General features: G+C 37.7%; 1 protein-coding gene across 2 annotated transcripts in view; it reads right to left on the reverse strand.

Annotated features, from left to right (window-relative positions):
* The window catches only part of MAN2A1 (mannosidase alpha class 2A member 1), a 167,627-nt gene that overhangs the window by 14,979 nt on the left and 130,156 nt on the right, over positions 1 to 22,492 (reverse strand). For both annotated transcript variants that reach the window (XM_058725288.1, XM_058725294.1), the window contains exons 17-20: positions 15,138 to 15,271; positions 11,913 to 12,054; positions 9,223 to 9,356; positions 2,148 to 2,342 (exon numbers count right to left, since the gene is read on the reverse strand). In XM_058725288.1, the coding sequence (XP_058581271.1) occupies positions 2,148 to 2,342; positions 9,223 to 9,356; positions 11,913 to 12,054; positions 15,138 to 15,271 (605 nt within the window). The remainder of the gene's footprint in view (positions 1 to 2,147; positions 2,343 to 9,222; positions 9,357 to 11,912; positions 12,055 to 15,137; positions 15,272 to 22,492) is intronic.

Here is a 22,492-nt window from a genome sequence, read left to right on the forward strand (position 1 = left end):
CATACATGCCCATAAAAGCAGTCTGAATTAAAATTCCATATCTAGGGGTGCCTGGGTGGCTCAGTCAGTTAAGCGGCCGACTTCTGGTCAGGTCATGATCTCACGATCCGGGAGTTCGAGCCCCGCGTCGGGCTCTGTGCTGACAGCTCAGAGTCTGGAGCCTGTTTCAGATTCTGTGTCTCCCTCTCTCTGACCCTCCCCTGTTCATGCTCTGTCTCTCCCTGTCTCAAAAATAAATAAAACGTTAAAAAAAAAAAAAAGGTTTAAAAAAAAATAAAATTCCATATCTAATAAAACCTTCCCCGGTTCTTCCTCTAGTGTGTCTTTAGATGTCTCTAAATAGTTGGGTTTCTCAATGCAAGGTCTGAGTTGCAGTGATTTTAAGGAGAAAGATCTGAATGTACAAGGCCTCTGATACAAAAATAATTAAATGTTACGCTTCTTATTTCTCTAACTCCTCAGAACAGTGCCCAACAAGGAGAAACAAATGGAAAATACCAGTAGAGCTGATCTTAAGGCCTAGTTCTCCCACCCACAAATAAGTGACTTCAGGTCAGCTTTTGTTCTCTTATCTAGAAAAAGACAGTATTCCCTGACCTTCTTATCACACAGAACTTTTCTGGGAATAATGTAAATTAGTAGTTGAAGACGCTCTAAACTATAGATCAAGTGTCAAATGAAAGGTGTAATGATTTTGCCTAAAGGTAAAGGCCTCTTAATGGTTCTCTGAAGCACAGTAAAAACTCACAGTACAGCTGATCCTTGAGTGCAGGGGTTGGGGACACAGATACCCCACAGGGTCAAAAATTCGCATGATTTTGACTCCCTCAAAATGTAACTACTAATAGCCTACTGTTGACTGGAAGACTTACTGACAACATAAATGGTTGATTAACACATATTTTGTATGTTATATATATTATACACTGTATTCTTATAATAAAGTAAGCTAGAGAAAAGTAAATGTTATTATGAAAATCACAAGGGGGTGCCTGGGTGGCTCAGTCAGTGAAGTGTCCTACTCTTGGTGTTGGCTCAGATCATGATTTCACGTTTTATAAGTCTGAGCCCTGTGTCAGGCTCTGCACTGGCAGCACAGAGCCTGCTTCGGATCATTTTTCTCCCCCTCTCTGCCCCTTCCCTGCTTGTGCTCTCTCTCTCTCTCAAAAGAAATAAAAAAATAAACTTTAAAAAAGAAACACATAAAGAAGAGGAAACACATTCAGTACTGTACTGTATTTATCGAAAAAATTTGCATAAGTGGACCAGCCCAGTTGAAACTTATGTTGTTCAAGGGTCAGTTGTAATTAAAAAATTTTTTTTTGAAATATAATCCCAACTTCATATATATGCATAGAAAAATGCTTAGAGAGGATAATGTAGTAGCTTAACGTGAAGTTTGAAAATAAAAGGAAATTTTATAATAAATCTCAATTGTGATCAAAATATTATTTATGATTTTTATATATTTCCTTCCCATATATCCACATGCACTTAAGATTTTATGGTTTTTAAAGAAATTTTTTTAATGTTTATTTTTGAGAGAGAGAGAGAGAGAGAGAGAGAAAACACGCGAGTACTGGGGAGGGGCAGAAAGAGAGAGATAGAGATAGAGATAGAGATAGAGATAGAGATAGAGATAGAGAGAGAGTCACAGAATCTGAAGCAGGCTCCAAGCTCTGAGCTGTCAGCACAGAGCCCATTGTGAGGCTAGAACTCACAGACTGCGATATCATGACCTGAGCCAAAGTCAGATGCTTAACTGAGTCACCCAGGCACTCCTGTTTTATGTTTTTAAGTTCAATAATGAAAAAAAAATTTTTTTTGTATTGGAAAATTAATTTTTACATTATCCATACCTATACAAATTTACTCTTCATGGCTTCTTGAATTTTATTATTATTTTTTTTTTAATTTAAATCCAAGTTAGTTAACACATACTGTAATATTGGTGTTGGGAGTACAATTCAGTGATTCATCACTTAAGTATAACACCCAGTGCTCATGCCAACAAGTGCCCTCCTTAATGCCCATCAGTCATTTAGCCCATCCCCCAGCCCCAGCTGTATTTTTTTTCTGCTTCCCATCCCATTATATCAAATATATTACAAAATCGTAATTCTTTATAGATATATGTTGGGATGTACCTTTGACTGTATTGTCCTCAGATTAACGAGATGAATGTCACAAGGCAAAGATGACACTAATGGAGAGAATTCACCCAGCAGCTGAAGGGTGGGCATGGGGATCTTTTCTATCATTGTAAAGACAGGATGATTCAGGAAAGAAGTAGTTATGTGGCTAACAAGGGATGGGTAACTGACAGAGTTCTTTTCTTCTTCCTATCAAGAAAAAACAAAAATGTGTAAGTGATATATATTTGCAGTTTTTGTAATATTAACTAAATTACCCAACAGAGTTTAAGTCGAAAAGAAATATAAACATATATACTCTGATTTTATTATATTTTGTAAATAACAGTCTCAGACAACACACAGATTACCAATTTCAGTTCTAAGCAATATAAGAAAATGAACAGTGTCCATTTAAACCATGTTTAGAAATAGCTTTTTCCCATTGCTTTAAGTACTAAAAATCCTGAAAATAATTTTTGCCATTTTAGTACAGGGTAAGACTTTTTACGGAAACTCTTTTTCAACTTACCACAAAAGTGGGGAAAAGGTTCTACTTACATAAATGGGTTAGAAAAAGGCTTAGGGCTGAAAGCTGCCACTACGGGGCAAAAGCGCCTGAGGTTAGCTAGCAAGATATTGTAATGGGATCACGAGTAACTTATTATATCACCTGCAGGAAATTGCTTTCCATCTGATGCCAATGTACTATTGTACTTTGATCACAACTCCACTTGTCCCTCAGACCCTTTGCTTCCTGCACACACAAGTTAATGATTACTGTCTGACTGTTTTCTTCACATTCATCATGTGTGTAAGATCTTGTTTTCTTAATGTTCACCACGCAGGTAGTATCTTGAGAGTTCAATACATATGGAGACGAAACCCCTGTTTGGGGCTCTTTTCTCCTCCCGGACATTAGCTTCTCTTGTATTCAATTCTGCGTCCTCTCTCTTGCTGGACAAAAGAGAACCCCAGACTCATAGTCTGTGACATTCTTTAAGTAGATAGGTTGGGATATTGATACATCTTGCATTTCATCAAATGTTATCTCTTCTCCCTCAGGTTTTACCCCACATATTCTCATGATTTCTTTTTTTTTCTTTAAATTTATTTGTTTTGAGAGAGGGAGGGAGAGAGAGCAGGGGAAAGGCAGAAAGAGACGAGAGAGAGAATCCCAAGAAAGCTCTGTACTGTCAGCACAGAACCCGACATGGAGCCCAATCTCACAAACTGTGAGATCATGACCTAAGCCAAAACCAAGAGTTGGATGCTTAACTGACTGAGCCACCCAAGTGCCTCCATCATGGTTTCATTAAAAAAAAAATGACATCATGTGTTGATCCAAAGTGTGCTCTATAAATGTGACCCAATGACAGGATTTTTTTGAAGAAATTCTCAATATGAATAAGGATTTTAAACAACACAGGTAGTATATCTAGATCATCTGTTAAATTTGGTAAATCAATGCCACTTACTTCACTGTACTTTATTCTCCAAACAGAAAGTGTTATATATGTTATGGAATAATTATTATATACCTACCTAGTACACAATTATTCAGTATAACTTAAAAGTAATTTAGTCATTGCTATGGAATATACTTCCAGACAAGTGGTTCAGCATGTTCAAACATTAAATAAGTCTGCCAGGGCTGGGGATATGCATATGGTAGATGACACACCCAATTAATTAAATCAATGACTAAGTGGAACCTTAACTAATTATGCCTAAGGTATAAAAGCAGATATAGAAAAGCACTAAGAAGAGAAAATAATTTATATAGAAAGGTTTTTTTTTTTTTTTTTTTTTTTTTTTTTCAACGTTTATTTATTTTTGGGACAGAGAGAGACAGAGCATGAACGGGGGAGGGACAGAGAGAGAGGGAGACACAGAATCGGAAACAGGCTCCAGGCTCTGAGCCATCAGCCCAGAGCCTGACGCGGGGCTCGAACTCACGGACCATGAGATCGTGACCTGGCTGAAGTCGGACGCTTAACCGACTGCGCCACCCAGGCGCCCCTATAGAAAGGTTTTTTAATCAACAGTGACATTTGGAACAGATTTAATTTTGTATCTTATTTTTTTAAATGTCCATTTCACTGATATCTTCTGATTTTGCACTCTTTTTGCAATACAGGGCTCAAATAAAAGGCTTGGCTACTTATCTGTGAGAAAAGATAGGATTTATAGAGGATACGGAGCTTAAAATGCAGAATGTCAGATTAGCAGAGGGTTAGCAAAGAGTGACAAGCATCTTGCCAGCAGCGAACTGTAGATGTCATTACAATTCAGACTATGGAGAGAGGGAAAAAAAAATTAAAGGCAGCAGAGGGACACTGCAGTATTAAGATACTGACAAAAAATATTAGATCTAAAAGAGTTGTAAAAAAAAGTACCCATTCCACACTCTTTTTTTTTTAAAGAAAGATTAAACAAAGCATATATAGCAATATTCTCCAACAATACTGAAATTTAATGCATATTACTGAATATTGAGGGAAGAGTTTCAATAAGAAACTTTACATGTATTCCAAGATCAAAGGACTTCATAATCTAGGTCAGGATTGCTGACAAAATCACTTTTCAGTAATAAAAGATAAAAGATTCCAAGAGAAAAGAAGACACCTGCCTTATCAGAATTGGAAGGCATTAAATCCATTCTAGGTCAAGAAACATTCAGAAAAAGCTCTCTGGCTTTATTCTATGCTCTTGGAGGAATTCCTGGACACTTCAGTGAATAGGTGGGACACTTCTTGATGGATCACCTATACCCTACAAACAGTAATGTGCATATATACCATTCTTCCCAACCCAAACCAGTTCTCCTGACCTTCAGTGCTCCCCCAAATTGACCACACATAAGAATGGCTTGAGGAGCTTTAAACTTAGATCTCTGGGCCTTAATCCAAACCTACTAAATCAGAATGTCTGGGAGTGGGCCCTGGGAAGCTGAAGCTTAACAGCTCCCAGAAGGTAATCTCAAATCTCAGTCAGTCATATGTAGCTCTGTGGACATATGCTGGAAACCATCACCCCCGATACCTTCCCAACCTTGTGGAAGAAAGAGAGCTCCCTTTGGAATCAAAAGTATAAGTCTCACCCTTTAACTTGTTCTGAATTATGAAAATGATTCAGACTCAGAAACATGTGAATGACAGGTCTTGTCAAAGGAAAACAATGTCATGAACGTAAGTACCTCGAGAGTTCAAGAACTAAGCCACTTATTGTCCTAAGTGAGACAAGGAAGATAAGTTTATGGTAGAGTGTGGGTAGGGGCTGGAAGAGCACCACCAACAAATAATACTGCTGGAAGCTGGCCAGGTAGGGTGGGACCAAGTCTCCTGGAAGGCTCCATCATTCATGCACTTTCCTAACATTTTTACAGTAACGAGGGGCTCAACAAGATATTTAACTGTTGAATTATCACTTCTTGATTAATCTCCTGGAAAGGTAATCTTTTAATGTGACCTTTATGATAAACCCAAAGCTTATAAAACATGTTTGCTAGAGGAAAATTTATGTGTTTGTTTAAGCTGTAAATGAATTCCCCAGCCTTGTAGTAACTAATATACTACTATAAACATCATTTGGTTTCTTGTTGGTTGGAAGGCTTCAAGCTGTTCAAGTCTAGCTTTCTCCTTGCAGCCTGTGTGAAATTAAAAATAGTTTCTGGCACATTCTCATCCAAACTGCATCAAGTTGAGATCTCCATTGGGTTCCGGCCCGTATTTCCTAAGTCAGAATTTCTTGCTAGGCTCTGTGGTGCCCTTCATTAAGTCTGCTTAAGTAATCTGATCCCTAATCATCAAAGGTTCCCATTCATCTACATCAGAGCTTCCTAATAAATAAGTTATTTAAGATAATAAGAGACGATATTTTGAGTCACTTTTGCTTATTCAGTATGACCTGATTCATGGTGGGAACTTGATAAATGTGTACTGAACTTAATCTATTAAAAGCAAATGCAACATAAATAAATGAGAGAAAAATACAGCAGGGGAAAGGATGGGGTAAAAAGAGAAAAAAATAACGAAGGAAAATTATACTGAATCATGAGTTTTAGAAATAAATATCATTCAATGCAGAGGTGAAGCCTGGTGATGTGTGGGCTAAATTTGCCTATATAGATATGTTTTGGTAGGTCCGCACGACATTAAGAAGTTGTTTGTTTTGGGGCCAACTCTCAAGAAAAAAATCCAGGACATTTCACATTAAAGTTGTCAACAAAAGTAACAAAAACTCACAAAAACAGGTAACTTTTTTTTTTTTTTTTTTTACCCAAAACACTGGAAATCCAAGTCACACTAGGCCCCTACATTCCCTCAAGTGGGACTGAGTTGTAGCTCCTCAGTGGGATATGACCTCATAGTCATCAAAGACCTATGGTCACCTAACTTCAGTGATTCCTGGTTCAATGCCCCTCTTTACTTAGCAGTCATCAGCAGGAAGGGACAGGGAGTAGGCATCAAAGAAGCAAATCCTAAAGGGTCAATGCCAAAGAGACAATTCCCATTTACCACTTCTGTTGACCCTTGAGTGTCATAACCATGGACGACAGTCAGCCTCACATAGCCAGAGCAACCCATCGGGCATCTGTATATCTTAACAGCGATTATCATTCCAGTCCTTGTTCTCAGTGCCCCTCCACAGAACCCTCAAACACAGGACTCACTTCCATTTAGTCATCCAGATTACTCCCAGGAGGCTCTGGCAGGCTCAAGACTTTCCACTAAAATGCTCTCCTAGGGGCGCCTGGGTGGCGCAGTCGGTTAAGCGTCCGACTTCAGCCAGGTCACGATCTCGCGGTCCGTGAGTTCGAGCCCCGCGTCAGGCTCTGGGCTGATGGCTCAGAGCCTGGAGCCTGTTTCCGATTCTGTGTCTCCCTCTCTCTCTGCCCCTCCCCCGTTCATGCTCTGTCTCTCTCTGTCCCAAAAATAAATTAAAAAACGTTGAAAAAAAATTAAAAAAAAAAAAAATGCTCTCCTGTACAGAAGAGTGTCTCCTTACTAAGGTTTCTATCACTGTTATTTTAAAGATTAGAGTCTGAGTTGAAAATAAAAACACTTTCTAGAAAGTTTAAGTTATATGAGATGGAACATTTCTTAATCAAATGTCTTTTTAGTCAATTTCACTAGAAATTAAAATGTATTTTCTCTTCTCTAGTTCATTTTTTATTTAAAAGAAACTATTGATTTAAGTCCAAGAATGTATAGTTGAGCAAAAGGAAAATTTAACCAACACAGGATTATAAAAACATTGGATCAAATTTCAATCAATTACTATCCAAGGAGTTTTGAATGGGAATAAACAAATTATTTCACTTCTAAATGAAAGCTTTATAGATCTGACATGAAAATTCTTATTGCCATAGTTAACAGAAGTTTTGCAAATTAGTGTCTATATAGAGAGAAAAAAACCATAAAAGCCAGAAACATTTTCAGGAGGAGAAAAAGACAGTAGCTGCCAGCACTCAGACAATGATTTTCCTATGCAGTTTTAGACCTAAAATTAAGCCATCTTGTCAGTAATTGATTTAAACCATGAGTCCCAAGAACTGGTATAAATCTTGACATCTAAAAATGGATATTAAAATCTTTTTCCTAAAAGATTCTACATACTGGAAGAATTCTTTGCTTTAATGAGCTGTTGCCATTTCATTCAATCAACTAGTGTTGTATTTATAGAATATGTACCACAGGCAAGAAGGCCCTGTGGGGCACATGAAAAGAAGTAGACAAGTCCCTAGAATCTAGCAGGGGGAGAGAACATGCATAGTATGACAAGGCAGTAAATAGTGGTTGGGACAGATGCTGTGGCACAGTGTGCAATTCCAGCTCACTCATTTATGTATTTGTGTATTCATTCCTGCACCAAATAGTGACCGTTTCCTCTGCTAGGGACAATCCTAGAAGCAGAGGGAGAAAGCCCCTACTCTCAGGGAAGTTATGGTCCAAAAGAGGAAAAGGACAATGATAAAATAATCACACATGTGCATGGAGGACAGCTGAATAGTCTGAGAAAGCACTGAAGAAGGTGATCTGGCCTGGTTCAGCAGAAGCAGTTGACCAAGAGAATTTTGATCTCAACTACTACGAAGAGTTCCCTGGGCAGAGAATGAAATCACAAGTGCAAAGGTGCTGTAGGCACAGGGTACATGGGGATTACTTAGGATCGAAAGAAAACCAGTGGGTTCAGAGTAGAAATAGTGAGAGTCATGCTAGATGAAGCTGCGGGAACAGGCAGGGCCCACATTGTGATAGGCTCTTCATGCTACGGTAAGGATTTTGGCTTTTATAATGACAGCACTGAGAAGACATCAGCAGGGTTAAGCAGGGGGAAAGGGTGGGAGTAGATGGCTGATATCTAGAACAGAGAGCACTGTTAAATGGCTTTTCCTTCTGTGAAGTCCATGCGGTCATCTGCTGAAAAGAGTAGAAAAGATTTGAAATGGTCAGTGAAGAAACAAGGAGAGCAGAATAAGAAAAAAAGGGCCATGTAGAGGGCCAAATGAGGTGGGAAATTAGTATGTATGGAGGACCGTGATGATGACTTCTATGTCATCTTGAAGAAGCATACTATCATATTGGTTCATGCCCAACTGAGCTTCAGCTAGATTATTTAATGGAATGCTGGGGTTTTGTTTTGAGCATGAAAACTGAACAAGAAGAAAAACAAGTAAATCCATTTTCAACTGATGAGTCTAAGACTAGACTAGGTACACTAGGTTTTAAATAAATTTTACAAATCAAACTTAATCTCCTAAGTATACAACCAAATTCTATCTTTAAATTCAACTCTTACTTTCTTTCAAAATAATTTCATAAAATTTCATCCAAAGTGATTCCTTAACATAATTCTCTATCTACATAATAAGCAAAAATAAAAGAAAAAGACGACCTAAATGCAAATCTCACAGGATATGTGTAACTGAAGTTCTCTTTCTTGTCAGTAGAGACTAAGTCTATTACAAAGATATCTCAAAACTAGAAACCATAAATCATAAAACAGTGGAAAGTCAAAATTTCAAATTTTGGATGGCAAAGAACAATCAACATCAGAATATGTGAGTTATTTTTTTTTTTCTTACCACATTCACAACACTTCTTTTTTCCAGTAGTATTCGAAATAAATTAGCTGTAATCTTGTTATCATGGACACCTTGTTCAAGGCCACGATTATCATCTTGCATGAGTCTTCGATCCATGATAACTTCAATCTGACCTAATAAACAAACAAAAAAAACAAACAAACTGGCCAGGGTTATTAAATACAAACATCCACTGAGGATCACATAAGTATAGGCATGGTCCAACTTAAGTCGAGGAGACCGATCTCTACAACCCAGAGTACCAAGGGCTTTCTCTCAAAGCAGCTAGTATAAATGCAAAAAAATATGATTGTATTTCTGTTCTTCATTAATGTCTAGTAAAATGTGAAAAGAAATTTAAAAATCAGACAGATCAAAATTCAAGTGAAATTTAAAAAGAATTAATCTGAAGAGTAAATTATGGCCTCTAAAATTTTTAATGGCAGCATTTGGAATTTAAAAAATGTTTATGAGGTTCACAGAAAATGTATATCCACAGAGAATATTAAGACAAAAACAGATGCATAGAATCTAAAAAGGATTTGAAATACAATTTAACTTACTTGATAAGGTGGCGATTCTGTGAAGAAATGCCAGAATTTGGAGACACCCACAATGTACCCCCTCCTTCCCTCCCTGGTACTATGTTAGTGGCATCAACTGTCCTCTCTCCTCTAGCTCAAAAAGGGGTTTTATTTGGTTCCTTCATTTGCTGTGAAATAATTCCACATCTCCTCTAGTTTAATTTGTATGATAATAGTTAGGTTATGAGTTGACAAACTAATATAAATCAATCAACCAATCAATCAAACCAAACCAAACCAAAACAACCCAAAAAGCTACCCAGAGCCATATTCATATGTTTATACTAAAAAAGCCCTAGTCATGTACACTGAAAAAAAAAAAAAAAAAAAAAAAAAAAAAAAAAAAAATATATATATATATATATATATATATATATATTCATCCATCCACTCATTCATATTTGTTACAGTATTAAATAACTGTTCAGCATAAAAGAGCAATATGTAAGCTATTTTAAAAACTATTATTCTGACCTAGTCAAACCAACTCTGTTTAGTTTCTTTCTTCTGAGTTTAGGTATCTAGTACATAAAACCGCCAGTGATGGTTAGAATTCTCGTCATTACTACCTCCATATGTATTGTAGGACACAATGATCTAGAACTTGCTCCTCAGGCAATGGGGCTATCTAGGGTTTGACCATTTCATACCCAAATTAGTACATCAATCTCCTGGCAATTTCTCTCTTCTCCCTGTCTCCAAATGTTAGTCTACACAGTATGTGGCACTTAGTAAATCTCCTGGACTGTTCTCAAATTCTTTTTATGTATGCAGGCATTCAAACCCCAGGGTGCTGGGGGTCTCTAGCAGGAGCAGAGGAGCCTTATCTCTAAGCTCGTCTTTATCAGGAAAGTGGGATAACGGTTTAGTCTATGACTGTTCCAGTCCTAATGTCTAGTTCCCTACTGAAGGGCCCAACTTTGAGAACTTAAGGCAAGGTTTAAAATGGGTGGTTCAAGAGTCACAGCTGGCAAAAAGATGTTTTATATTTTGATTTTTAAACAAGCCAAGTCAACATTTACAGATTGGACAGCTTCACATAAAATCCCAGACTTCTAGGTTGTTCAAACACAGAAAAATTTGGCAACAAGGGGCCCCATTCCCCATGGAGATGATGGCCTGCCACCGAGCAGCGGCTGCCGCACTGTGCACGGAGAAGGGTGGGCTCCAGTTTGCTGAAGCCCCACCGCTCCCCACTACATCCCTGATGGGAGGCCATTATTATTTTTATAAAGGTAGTAATGTCTTTATGGCATAATCTCATGATTCTGTGTAATGAAAGCCACAAAGAAAAATGAGAAGTAGTATGTTTTTGTGTGTGTATGGACATACAGAATGTATGCATATGCCTAATATAAAAAGTGGGCTTGTGACACACGGTACAGCAGGCACCTTCACTCCTTTATTATCTGCCTGGCTCCTAAGACATTTGTCTTAGCAAGTCTTAGTATGTAAGGAAGAGCAACTGACTACATGTAAAGGATAATTAAAAATATGTATTATAAGGGATATCAGCCTTCCAACAGAAGGTTTTATAAAAATTAATCTGTCTACTATCTATGTTTTCTTTCCATCTTGTCTCTTTTACAGAATCCTTAAAGTTGTATCTGTCACTTCTTCATCCCCATATCTGTATCATTACAACTCCCTTTCTTTCTTCTTTCAGGTGGTAGTGCCCTAGAAGGATGTGATTCAGGGAAGGACCTAGGTATGGACTATAACCTCCTGCCTTGGGCACTTAGGCAAACTTGGGAATTTCTAACTCTTCTCCCTGCCTCCTTTCCTCCTTAACTTCTGGAGTCTTAGTTTCCACAGCCATTCAATTATGACAATGACAGAGCCTTGTGCAAACAACGAGCTATCAGGAGAGATAAACTATCTTTAAGAAACAATGGTTTCGTGGAGTTTCAAGTCCCTCATTCTTCATCAGAAGATTAAGGATATACATTACTTTATTTTCACAAAACCCAAAATTAACTAATATTCTTGTTCTCAAGAGAAGGTGGCTGGTGTCTGAAGATAATAATTAATACATATGACCAACAGAAAAATTATACACTTGGAACTGAAAAATAAAGAGCAAAAAAGAACCCAAACAATACGCACCACTTTTCAAACTTGAAACCCCTAAAGACTGAGCGGAAAGCAAGGTCAAGCGATGCTTGGCATCCTGGATATAGGCCATTGTTGTCATTGGGTAGACATTTGCTTGAAGAGGTAATTTGCTCATTGTCATTCTAGGCTGAATCTATAAGACCAAACAGCTCACTTTAAAAAAAAGAAATCAAGTGATATTTACATATGTGATTTAAAAAATTAGTACTGACTATGGATGAGTTTTCTTCCAAAGAGAAAAAAGTATAGCTTCCTTTCTTGTTCAAAGAAAGAACTAAATTGAAAATTAAAACATTCTTCAAAACAATATTAAAAAAAAAAATCACAAGGATCTTAGAAAACAATTCTAAAGTGAGAAAGGTAGAACTTATCCTGGTTTTAAAAATAGGCATTCCTATTTAAATTCATAATAAAAATCTTTAACAAAAGTCTTCTAGCTTTCCAGTATTTGCATAAAACAAATTATAAAGGTATTAAGTATTCATTTCTCATCTAAGTCTAACATACCGCTTTGGTAATGAATGCTAAGCATAATAGCTCTCTATCCCCTTTCAAGAAATATCTCTTAAAATTCTTGAATCAGTTTTAATAAATACCACAGATCCCCTCATCACATCCTCTAACATATTACATTAAAATAATCAAATTCATATTTATATTTAAAAACTATTCAGTGCTTACTCTTCCTGTTTCGTTTCAATGTAGATAGTTCTAAATTTCAATTTTTCTTCGTCTAGTATCTGAATGCATGAAATACATTATTTTATTTTTTGACTGAAAATGCACTAAGCTGGGTGGGGTCAAGGAGACTTACTCAAACCACACAGGGACTCAGTTATCAGGTGTATCTTATTCATACCATAAAAATGACATCTCTACTGTTAAACTCACGAAAGTCTGACATGACAATCAAGAAAAAAAGAAGTACAAAGTTAACATAATAGTTAACACATACTGAGTGCCAATTAACACCAGGCACACCACTGGGTATCTCACAAATAAGATCTCTAATCTTTACAGAAACCCTGTAGTGTGTCCTTCAGTTACTGGTTGTACTGAATGGTGTCCCCCCAAACCAATGTCCATCCAGAACCTGGGAATGTGATTTTATTTTGCAATGAGATCTCTACAGATATAATCAAGTTATCCTGGATTAGGGTGGGCTCTAATCCAATGAATCGCGTCCTTCGAAGAGGGAAATTGGGACACAGGGACACATACAGAGATACAAAGAGAACATCATAGCTACTCTGTGACAGCAGAGGCAGAGATTAGAGGGATGTGTCTATAAACCAATGGTGCCCAGGATGGCCTGACGCCACCAGAAGCTAGAATAGTCACGGAGGCATACTTCCCCAGAGCCTTTGGAGGGAGTGTGGCCCTAAGGACACCTTGATTTTGGACTTGTGGTGTCTAGAACTGTGAGAGAGTAAATTCCTGTTGTTTTAATCCACCCAATTTGTAGTCATCTGTGTCACAGGCCTAGGAAATTAATACACTTGTAGAGAAACAACTGTAAAAGTTGGAGGAAAAAAAAAAAAAAGGATAGTTTGAAAGAATTCTCCATTTCTCCTGTGTAATCCTGATCTTCACATTCAAATTAACTTGTATTCTCATAAAAAGGACATTTAAACTGTCAGAACTCTGGGGCTGTCACTCTCACTCCCTACCTGTGGGTCTAGATTTCTAGTTTTGCCCAAGTACAATTCTTTCTGAGGCCAAAAAAATGTTTTTGTTTTTTTTTGAAGTCTGTTTTTTTAATAGGCCTATTTTAAAAGCAGAAATATTTAGGTTATAAATTTAGAAATAATATTTTCCCATGTATTCAAATGCTTGATCCTTGAAAAGAAAATTCACATTTTTATTGTACTATTTATTTATACACATATTAGTACACATATTTATTGTACTATTTTTTTTTTCATTCATGTAGACACCCACACATACAAATAATTGCTTCTGTAAGATTTTAAGAAAAGAGTTTCTTTTGTATACAAGGAAAATGAATCACCATAAAGTTGGGGATTCGTTTGAAAACCAAACAGCTGTGGTGGAATTAACATGTAAATTCAAAGTGTATAATGTAATTTTTATGCTTTGAAAAAGGTTTAAATTTAACCTTTGCAGGAAATTGTAGAAGAGAAAATTATCACAATCCCTTTCACTCATTCCAGTTGAAAATCAGACAAAGTAAAAGCATTTGTTGTGAAATTATTTCTATTCATAGCCAGAAATTTCTAAAACACTAATGTCTCGAAAACATGCTAATGTTTTTAATAGTATTATTTCAAAGATACGTTGTCACACACATACACTCTGAATACAGAAATTTAGGTAACAATCAAAAGAGCCCAATTAAATTAGAGAGCTGACAATCTGAAAAGATTTTTAGTCAATTTTCTCATTACTATTTCAAACTATTTTGTGAACATTTTGATTAAATACATACCTACTCACATTTCTCAATAGATAACATGTTTGTATTTGTGTGTCCATGTACACATATGCGTGTGTATTAAAATGAACATATGTACATTATTCATAAAAAGAGGGGAAGAGTTCTCATGAAATTTAAAAGAGCTCATTAATACATTATACATTTAAAAGTATATATGTATTTGGCGTGCCTGTATGGCTTAGATGGTTAAGTGTCTGGCTGTTGATTTTGACTCGGGTCATGATCTCACGGTTCATGAGTTTGAGGCCCGCGTCAGGTTCAGTGCTGACAGTGTGAAGCCTATTTGGGATTCTTTCTCTCCCTGCCACTCTCTCTCTCCTCTCTCTCGAAATAAATAAATAAACCTAAATTTTTTTTTAAAGTATATATGTACTAAGTTAAATATGCACAGACCATTTCCTTATGAGGGGAAAAATACACACTTCTTCAACCCCTGATTATGCTTCCTTTCTATTAGACAAATTTATATACATTTTGGCATCAAGGGAATTAACATGCAAATGGTCACCAAATCTTCCTTTGAGAAAATACACCCTTCCAATCAGATGTTCTACAAACCAATCCCTCAAATACTTGTCTTAACTTTGGAAATCTGATTGAATAAGGAACCTAGAGTACCTGTTAAAATTCAATTTTATTTTGAAAATAATTTTTAAACTTAAGCATTTTCAAAGCACCCAAAATCAACTGGCCTATTACCATATATAAAAGTTACACGCTAACATAGCCATTACTTACAGATTTTAAAGGAAAATTACCTGGTATCCATTCAGGTCAGTATAAAATCTGTTTTGGCTGTTGATGCTAGAAGAAATTCTCATTGCAATCTCACGGTTATGTTCTTTTCGGATGTCCACAATATTGGAAACTTCCACAGACTGTCCGTCTATTCCTAAATTTAAAAGAATATGTACCTTAATAGAAGTTTATTGCTCCACTTTTCTTTTAAAAAAAAAAAAAACATTTTTAAGTTATACTTTGAGAGACAGAGACAGAGAGAGAGACAGAGAGAGAGAGAGAGAGAGAGAGAGCGCCAGCAGGGGTGAGGAAGAGAGAAAGGGAAAGAAACAGAACCCCAAGCAGGCTCTATGTTGTCAGCGTAGAGCCCAACACAGGGCTCAAACTCACAAAATGTGAGATTATGACCTGAGTCAAAGTCAAGAGGTAGATGTTTAACCAACTGAGTCACCAAGGTACCCTAATTGCTCTGCTTTTCTTAAATATGCTGTATAGAACTCCTTGCAAAGTTACACACTTTTTCCTCTTTTCTGTTCTTATTATCTTTACCATCTTTCATGCTAAATGTGTTGCCATTCACCTTTCCCCACCTCCCCCGCCTCTTTTTTTTTTTTTTTTTTTTTAAATTGTCAGATGGCAGAAAACAAGCACTCCGGGGCACATATTAACTCAACAGAAGGACGAAGAGGCTGGGATGAGATAAATGCAGATGAAATGTAACATGCAAATGATTCTCCAAAGAGTTCTGCAGGGGAAAGGGGACATTAAACGATAAAGGTCAGCTCTGCTACAGGCCAGTCCACCTGTCATCTGCACTGTCATTCCCCAACAGAGCCATGCAAGCCTTTTTCTTCACCATTCACCTTACACACTGGAAATTAGAAGCAGAAATTTACACTCTGTTGGTTCAAGAGACTGTCTATTATTGCCCATGATCTATAATCTAGGAAAAGAGACAAGAGATCCAAGAAGATGATTTATGGCTGAAAGTGATATTACCATATTAGTATTTGTGGAGTATAATCTGGAGAGCTCCCCAGAAGTTAAATCAATTTTAATTGAGTTTGGTTTCTCTTAGGACCCCTTGTTATGGAGTGATTCATTTTGCCCTTTGCTATATAAAGCAGAGGACAGCTTGAAAAAGTCCCAGATGTATCAAGCATTTATTTTCTTGGATAAGCCTAAACTGTTCACTAATTTCTATCTGTCATGCTACCCTAACTATACCTACTCGTCCTTAGTGAAGCACAGGGTCTATTTTAGAGATGGAGAGGTGAGTTACAAAGAGATCCAACACTCTTCATACAGACTGAGTATGTAGAGGAGATACAGGATCTTCAAGACAGCAATCAGGAAAGCAAGCAATCAAAAGAAGAAAGCTTGGTCCTATCCTATTTCATACAGTGTAAGGTTTTTAAGGTTCCAAGAATCCTGGACATTTACCTGCAATTTTAATTATTCCCCACCACTGCCTACTCCTCACACACAATCTCCCGTGGTGATTGATAGTAGTGTGCTGATAATCAGTACACTCTTTAAACAAAGAGGGCTGTGTAAAGAGAAATGGCGCACAGAAGAAGGGAGCAAGGAGGACTTTTGCTGGGAGCCAAGAAGAATCTCCCGGGCTCAGTGAAGGTACAAGCAAACAGTTAAAGAAAGGAAGTTTGAATCTGTGGGATTTGTGGAAAAGAATGTAAACGCAGGCAGCCCAGGCACTAAAGGTTTATGTGAGAAGTACACTGGACACTGGAAAACGTAAATAATAATACAGTGACAATACTAAATGGGCTGAAGTGCCCCCACCCCCTGCCCCCATCAACAGAATTTTCAGAATTCTCATAGAAGTTCTTTTCTGGTAGATGTCACTCTTGCAACTCAACGACCTCAGTCACAGATGCTTTCAGCTCCTTACTCCATTCATAAGGCTGTAATGAACAGTAGGACTTCCATGAGTGGGGTAAGGAGGTAGCCTTTTCCCCTCCTGCCATAGTCTGAACCATTAACCTCTTCCCAGTTAGGAAGATACGCATATCTTTCCTTCCAAGAATTATGAGAAGAACCTGCCAATATAGCTAGCTGATCCAAACAGCTTCACTAGTATTGGGAAGTTAAAAGAAAAAAAATCACATACATTGATGATAGAACTTCTCTGAACTAGGAAATGCATTACTTTATTCTTAAGCCCAAGCGGGGCTCAATCCATGAATTGTGAGGTCATGATATGAGCCGAAATCAAGAGTCGGATGCCTAACTGGCTGAGCCACCCAGATGCCCCGGAAATGTATTACTTTCTAAGCAAACTTTACTTTTAGTGGGTTTACATTAAAGAACATTTTTCAAAACCAGTGAAATGTACATGGAATTTTAACAGATAAGCTTCTACAAATGAACCAAAGATGGCCAAAACACAAAATGCAACACTAGGGATGAAGTCCCCCATGCAGCATTGGGGAGGACACCAAAGGACAAGTAAACTCTAATCTACTGGAAGCACTCGTAGGGTTTTCAGCATTGCGTCATGCTTTCTCCTCTGTAGACTGATATTCTCTCAGGGGTCAACAGACTACATGAAATGAAAGAAAATCTTAACAAAGAAGAGTGTCATTAATTTCAAGTCATTTATCTCTGGAAAACATATACAAAAAACATGCTTCAAGAAAAAAAATTAATAATTTCATATTACCTCTAGCAATAATAAATTATTTCTGTTGAGAAAATCATCTTTCTCAAGCTCAGTATTATGCTCAGATCCTGTTGTGGCAACAACTGCTTAAAGATCCTTTAAAAGGAGCCTCGATGTCCATTCACACTTCAGCAAGACATTAATTTAAATTCTGCACCAGGACAGAATAAGATCAAACTTAATATACTTATTATGAATAAACCAAATAAATTTTGTAATGGCAATAAAAGCAAGGAGGTATCCCTGAGTTACCAACGAGAATGTATTACTTTTTAAAGAAGAATCTGTGTGAGAGAGATAACTTTTCCTATCCTGTGTCGAGAGCTCCCTAAGGTGTGCCATTCCCAAAGAAGCTCACGGGATTGAGGGGAGAACTCTCTGGAAGGCACAGGTATAAACCCAGTGGTTTCAGTGGTCTGCACAATCTTTGCAGTATATGGCAGCAAAAGGTACTTTTACCAAAGTGGTTCCACCTGCGCATGAATGGCCAGGAATTTCTATGCCCCTCTGGGTTTTCTTCAATCCTGGGAATGAAAACAGCCCCTATTTAACAAGGGTAGTCCAAAGGGGTGGGGCTGGGGGATGCCATTCCCAGGTTTTCACAAAAAGAAGGAAGTACCTCCTTGCTGCTAACACCTTACACTCTGCCCCCTGGAAAGAGAGAATGGAGACTGTTTATCTTTCTTAACACAGGTAATGCCAGGTAAGAATAGAGCAAGTTGGGGCACCTGGTTGGCTCAGTCTGTTAAGCATCCTGCTTAGGCTCAGGTCATGATCTCATGGTTTGAGTTCGAGCCCAGTGTCGGACTCACTGCTGTCAGCGCAGAGCCCACTTTGGATCCTCTGTCTCCCTCACTCTTTACCCCTCCCCACACTTATGGGCACATACATGCTCTTTCTCTCTTTCAAAAACAATAAACAAACAAAAAGAATAGAGCAAGTCCACGGGTGGAAAGCTGTAGTAGAGAAGCCGAAAGAGTCTTTCAGGACCCTGAAGTTTCTTTTCTTTTTTCCCCTCCCTAGTGCCTGTGACCTTCTTACAGATTGTTTTACACACCATCTTTGCATTCCAGGTGTTAATGACATCTTGGGAATGTAGTAGATGCAGAATCACCATTAAAGAGAATTTGTTAAGATGTGATAGGCAGTCCCTCATCATGCAGAAATCAGCTGACATAAGAGGAAAGCAAACTAGGCCATGGACAGAGTTTAGCCAGAAAGATAAGGGAATAAGTACTTTAATTTTGAGCAAACATATGCATGTTACAATGTAAACTCCTGAAGCACAGAGACTATGTCTTCCTTATCTTTATGCTCCCAGGTACACAGTAAGTGTTGCTGAGTGAAGGATAACAGCCATGTGCAAGAACCAGCCAACAATGACTGAATGCTTACTATGTACCATATACTTTACATGTGATAACTCATTCAATCCTGACCCTAAGCCTACTTGGAAATTCCTTGCTCCCGATCACAAGGTGGACAGAAGTGGCACTAAGCCTCTGAGCCACCATGTCTCACTGGCAAACTCACCACTGGACAAAGTTGGAAGTTGCTTTGGGACCAGATTAGAGCATCTTTGCTGTGACTCTAAGTAGAAAGGAGACCTCCAGATTATTTTTTAAGAAGGGGAGAGGGTACTGACCTGGGATCTGATATCCTGCAAGTGCCACCTGAGTAAAATAAATTAGTAACAGAATAATTAATACAAATAAAATAAAAAATAATGAAAATAGGGTGACAGCCTTGCCAGAATATAAAACTTCTTTAAAACCATCTAAAATCTTTTGTTAAATGTCATAATCACTTTAGAGGCCAATAAAGTAACACATATTAATTAAAGACACTATGATCTCACTTATCTACCTAAGATAACACTAACGACAAGCCCAAGTGCATTCACTGTGCACTGCTGCCGATGGCAAAATCCTCGGAAAATACGCTGTAAGCTCATCAACAGGCAAATGAATAACAAAACCGGAAAACTCATGTTAGGGAATGCTCTGTAGCAAACGGAAAGAATGAGGTGGCTCTCTGCCCGAGTATAGAAAGATCTGATGCAGAAAGTGAATGCTGCACTTGTACACTGCGATGAACTTCATGCTAAGAACAGACACAGTATTATCTTTCTACAGGTGGGCAAATGTATGTGTGTGTGCTTGTATGCATGCATATGAGAGAGAGAGACAGAGAGTGTGTGCACATGCACAGGTATCTGGATTACCTCTCTTGAGTAGATGATACGGGCCACACAAGATTCCAGAAATATTTCACCTGAAACACTATAATGTGTGAAATTTTTGTGAAAAGAGTACGCGTATACATTACTTGTATACATAGAATTTTAAGCATTTTTATTGTTTTAAATGTTTATTTATTTTTGAGAGACACATATAAAATAAATATAATACAAAATAATAGAGATAGAGGACGAGCAGGGGAAGGGCAGAGAAAGAGGGAGATACAGAATCCAAAGCAGGTTGCAGGCTCCAAGCCAGCACAGAGCAAGACTTGGGGCTTGAACTCATGAACTATGAGATCATGACCTGAGCCAAAATCAGACGCTTAACCGACTAAGTCACCCAGGTGCCCCTTAAGCATTTTTAAAAGATGATTATTTTCTGAGAAGGGAGGGAAAAAGATGAAACTGAGTAGGCAAGGGGTCAAAGTAGGGAGGCATCACCTTTTGATTTTGTTGCTAAGCACCAGTCTTAACAAAACTGAGAAGGGTACTCCTTCCTGTGTGGACAGAAACACTGAAAGGCACCTCTGACACATCCTTTGTGGGTGAAAGAAGAGGTAGAAGGAAATGTCGCGGGGGTGGGGGGGTAGAGGGGGTAAGTGACTGAGAAATGCAGATGGTGAGCCTGGGGCCATAGCACCAGCAGCTGATGGCCTTTGGAGAATTCTAGGCCTAACTGTCTCACACAGTTTCCTCTCTTCACCATCAAAACCTATCTGGACAGGTGAAATTAACGTTGACCTGCAAAACCTCGGAGTTGGTCCAATCCTCTCCACCAACCCAATCACCTTATTCTAGCAATTTTGAAATGGAAAGTGTACCTTTCCAAGGCGTATACCTTAGAAATCGGACATCACTCACCATACTCCAGTGGTTATAGGAGTAGAAGGGAGCAGCCTGGTAGAAAGGGCAAAACAGAACCTGTCTCACACTTGGCAAGAATTCGGTATCTTCTTAGTGATGCTGAATGTGTGATTAGGACAAGTCCTTACATCAAGATGGAATAATAATGACCCACACCCATCTAAGAAAATGAAAAGTAAAGATGAGAACCCAGGAGAGGTATTTAACTGAATTTGACATAGATATGAAATCATACAAAATAAATCCTCAAAAAACACATCTAAGTGTCAAAGAAGGTCTTCAGTGAGTATCCTTAAAATATAGGTTCTTGGGCACAAATGCAACCTTGTTATCAAATTGCTGCCCTCATTCCTTTTTCTTGAATCTGTGTCTGAGCAGAGGGGGTGACTGAGTTGTCACTTCATAGCCGAAGTAGGACAATGGTAACAATAATGACAGCTAACAAAAAAAGCTGCCATGAAAAACCAGGGCATATTTCCCCTCCAATTTTGGGATTATTTAGTATCTTTTTTCCTATATTTAAATCATCAAAAATATAAAAATGCCTTTCCCATTATGTATTTACTTTTGTGACATTGTTTTTGTGAACTTATCCAACTTAACCAGGAGCTGACACTCATGGTTATTAACACACACTGCTTAGTTCAAAACATAAACTTTAAAGACAAGTCTTGCAACAATGATAAATTCAGTAGGTCAATATGGAGATGCTGTTTTCTAAAAAGTAAATATTATCATTTTAAAAAACCGTACTCACATTTGAAAGTACCAAGAATAAAAATGGTAATAACTCCCACAACTGGACGACCTTTTTCTCCATGTTGACTTATTCAACTTACCAGCCATTGTGAGATCTAATTTATCCTCTGAGGTACTTGCTGATTTCCAGGTCTGTAAATGTTCACATTGATTATTTCTCCACAAGTGAAAATTTTAACATCTGCTTTCATGAATATAAATTTGAGTAAATTCCATTCCAAGTCTTGAATTTAAGAAAATGGTGATGCACTACTTTGTTTTATTTCTAAAGCACTATATAAATAACTACTACTACTACTTATTGATCAACTTATTATGCGCTTGGCACTAGTCTACCTATTTTATGCTTTTCATTTCAGACATTCTCACAATGACACAAAAGTAAATGTATAACATGAAAGGTATATAGCATTTTGATTCCGTGGATTGCAAATTTTGGTTAAAAATGACACCAATTAACTACAATATACTTGAAGACCTAATGACAGAAAGAATACACAATAAAACTGGAAGCTTTTTTTTTTTTTTCCCCCTAACACACACTGATGTTAAGAAATGACAGATTTTTTTTTTTTTTTTGAAGCTCTGTCTGGGAGGGAACACAACATCTACATCAGTAACATTTTTTTAAATCCCAAACAGGCAAGCTCTAACTAAAGCCCTTCCATAGGAGGTGAATAAAACAGCTCACAACACTGAAGCTTTCCTATTCCGTTCCCCATGATCCACACTTGGCCTGGTCTAGGACAAGTGAGGGAAGAATGCTGGAATAATCACAGTGGTCCATTTGAATATCCTCCACACTGACAGCCACTCTGAACTTGCCT

This window comes from Neofelis nebulosa, chromosome 1, assembly GCF_028018385.1.
Source record: "Neofelis nebulosa isolate mNeoNeb1 chromosome 1, mNeoNeb1.pri, whole genome shotgun sequence".
Lineage (NCBI taxonomy): Eukaryota > Metazoa > Chordata > Mammalia > Carnivora > Felidae > Neofelis > Neofelis nebulosa.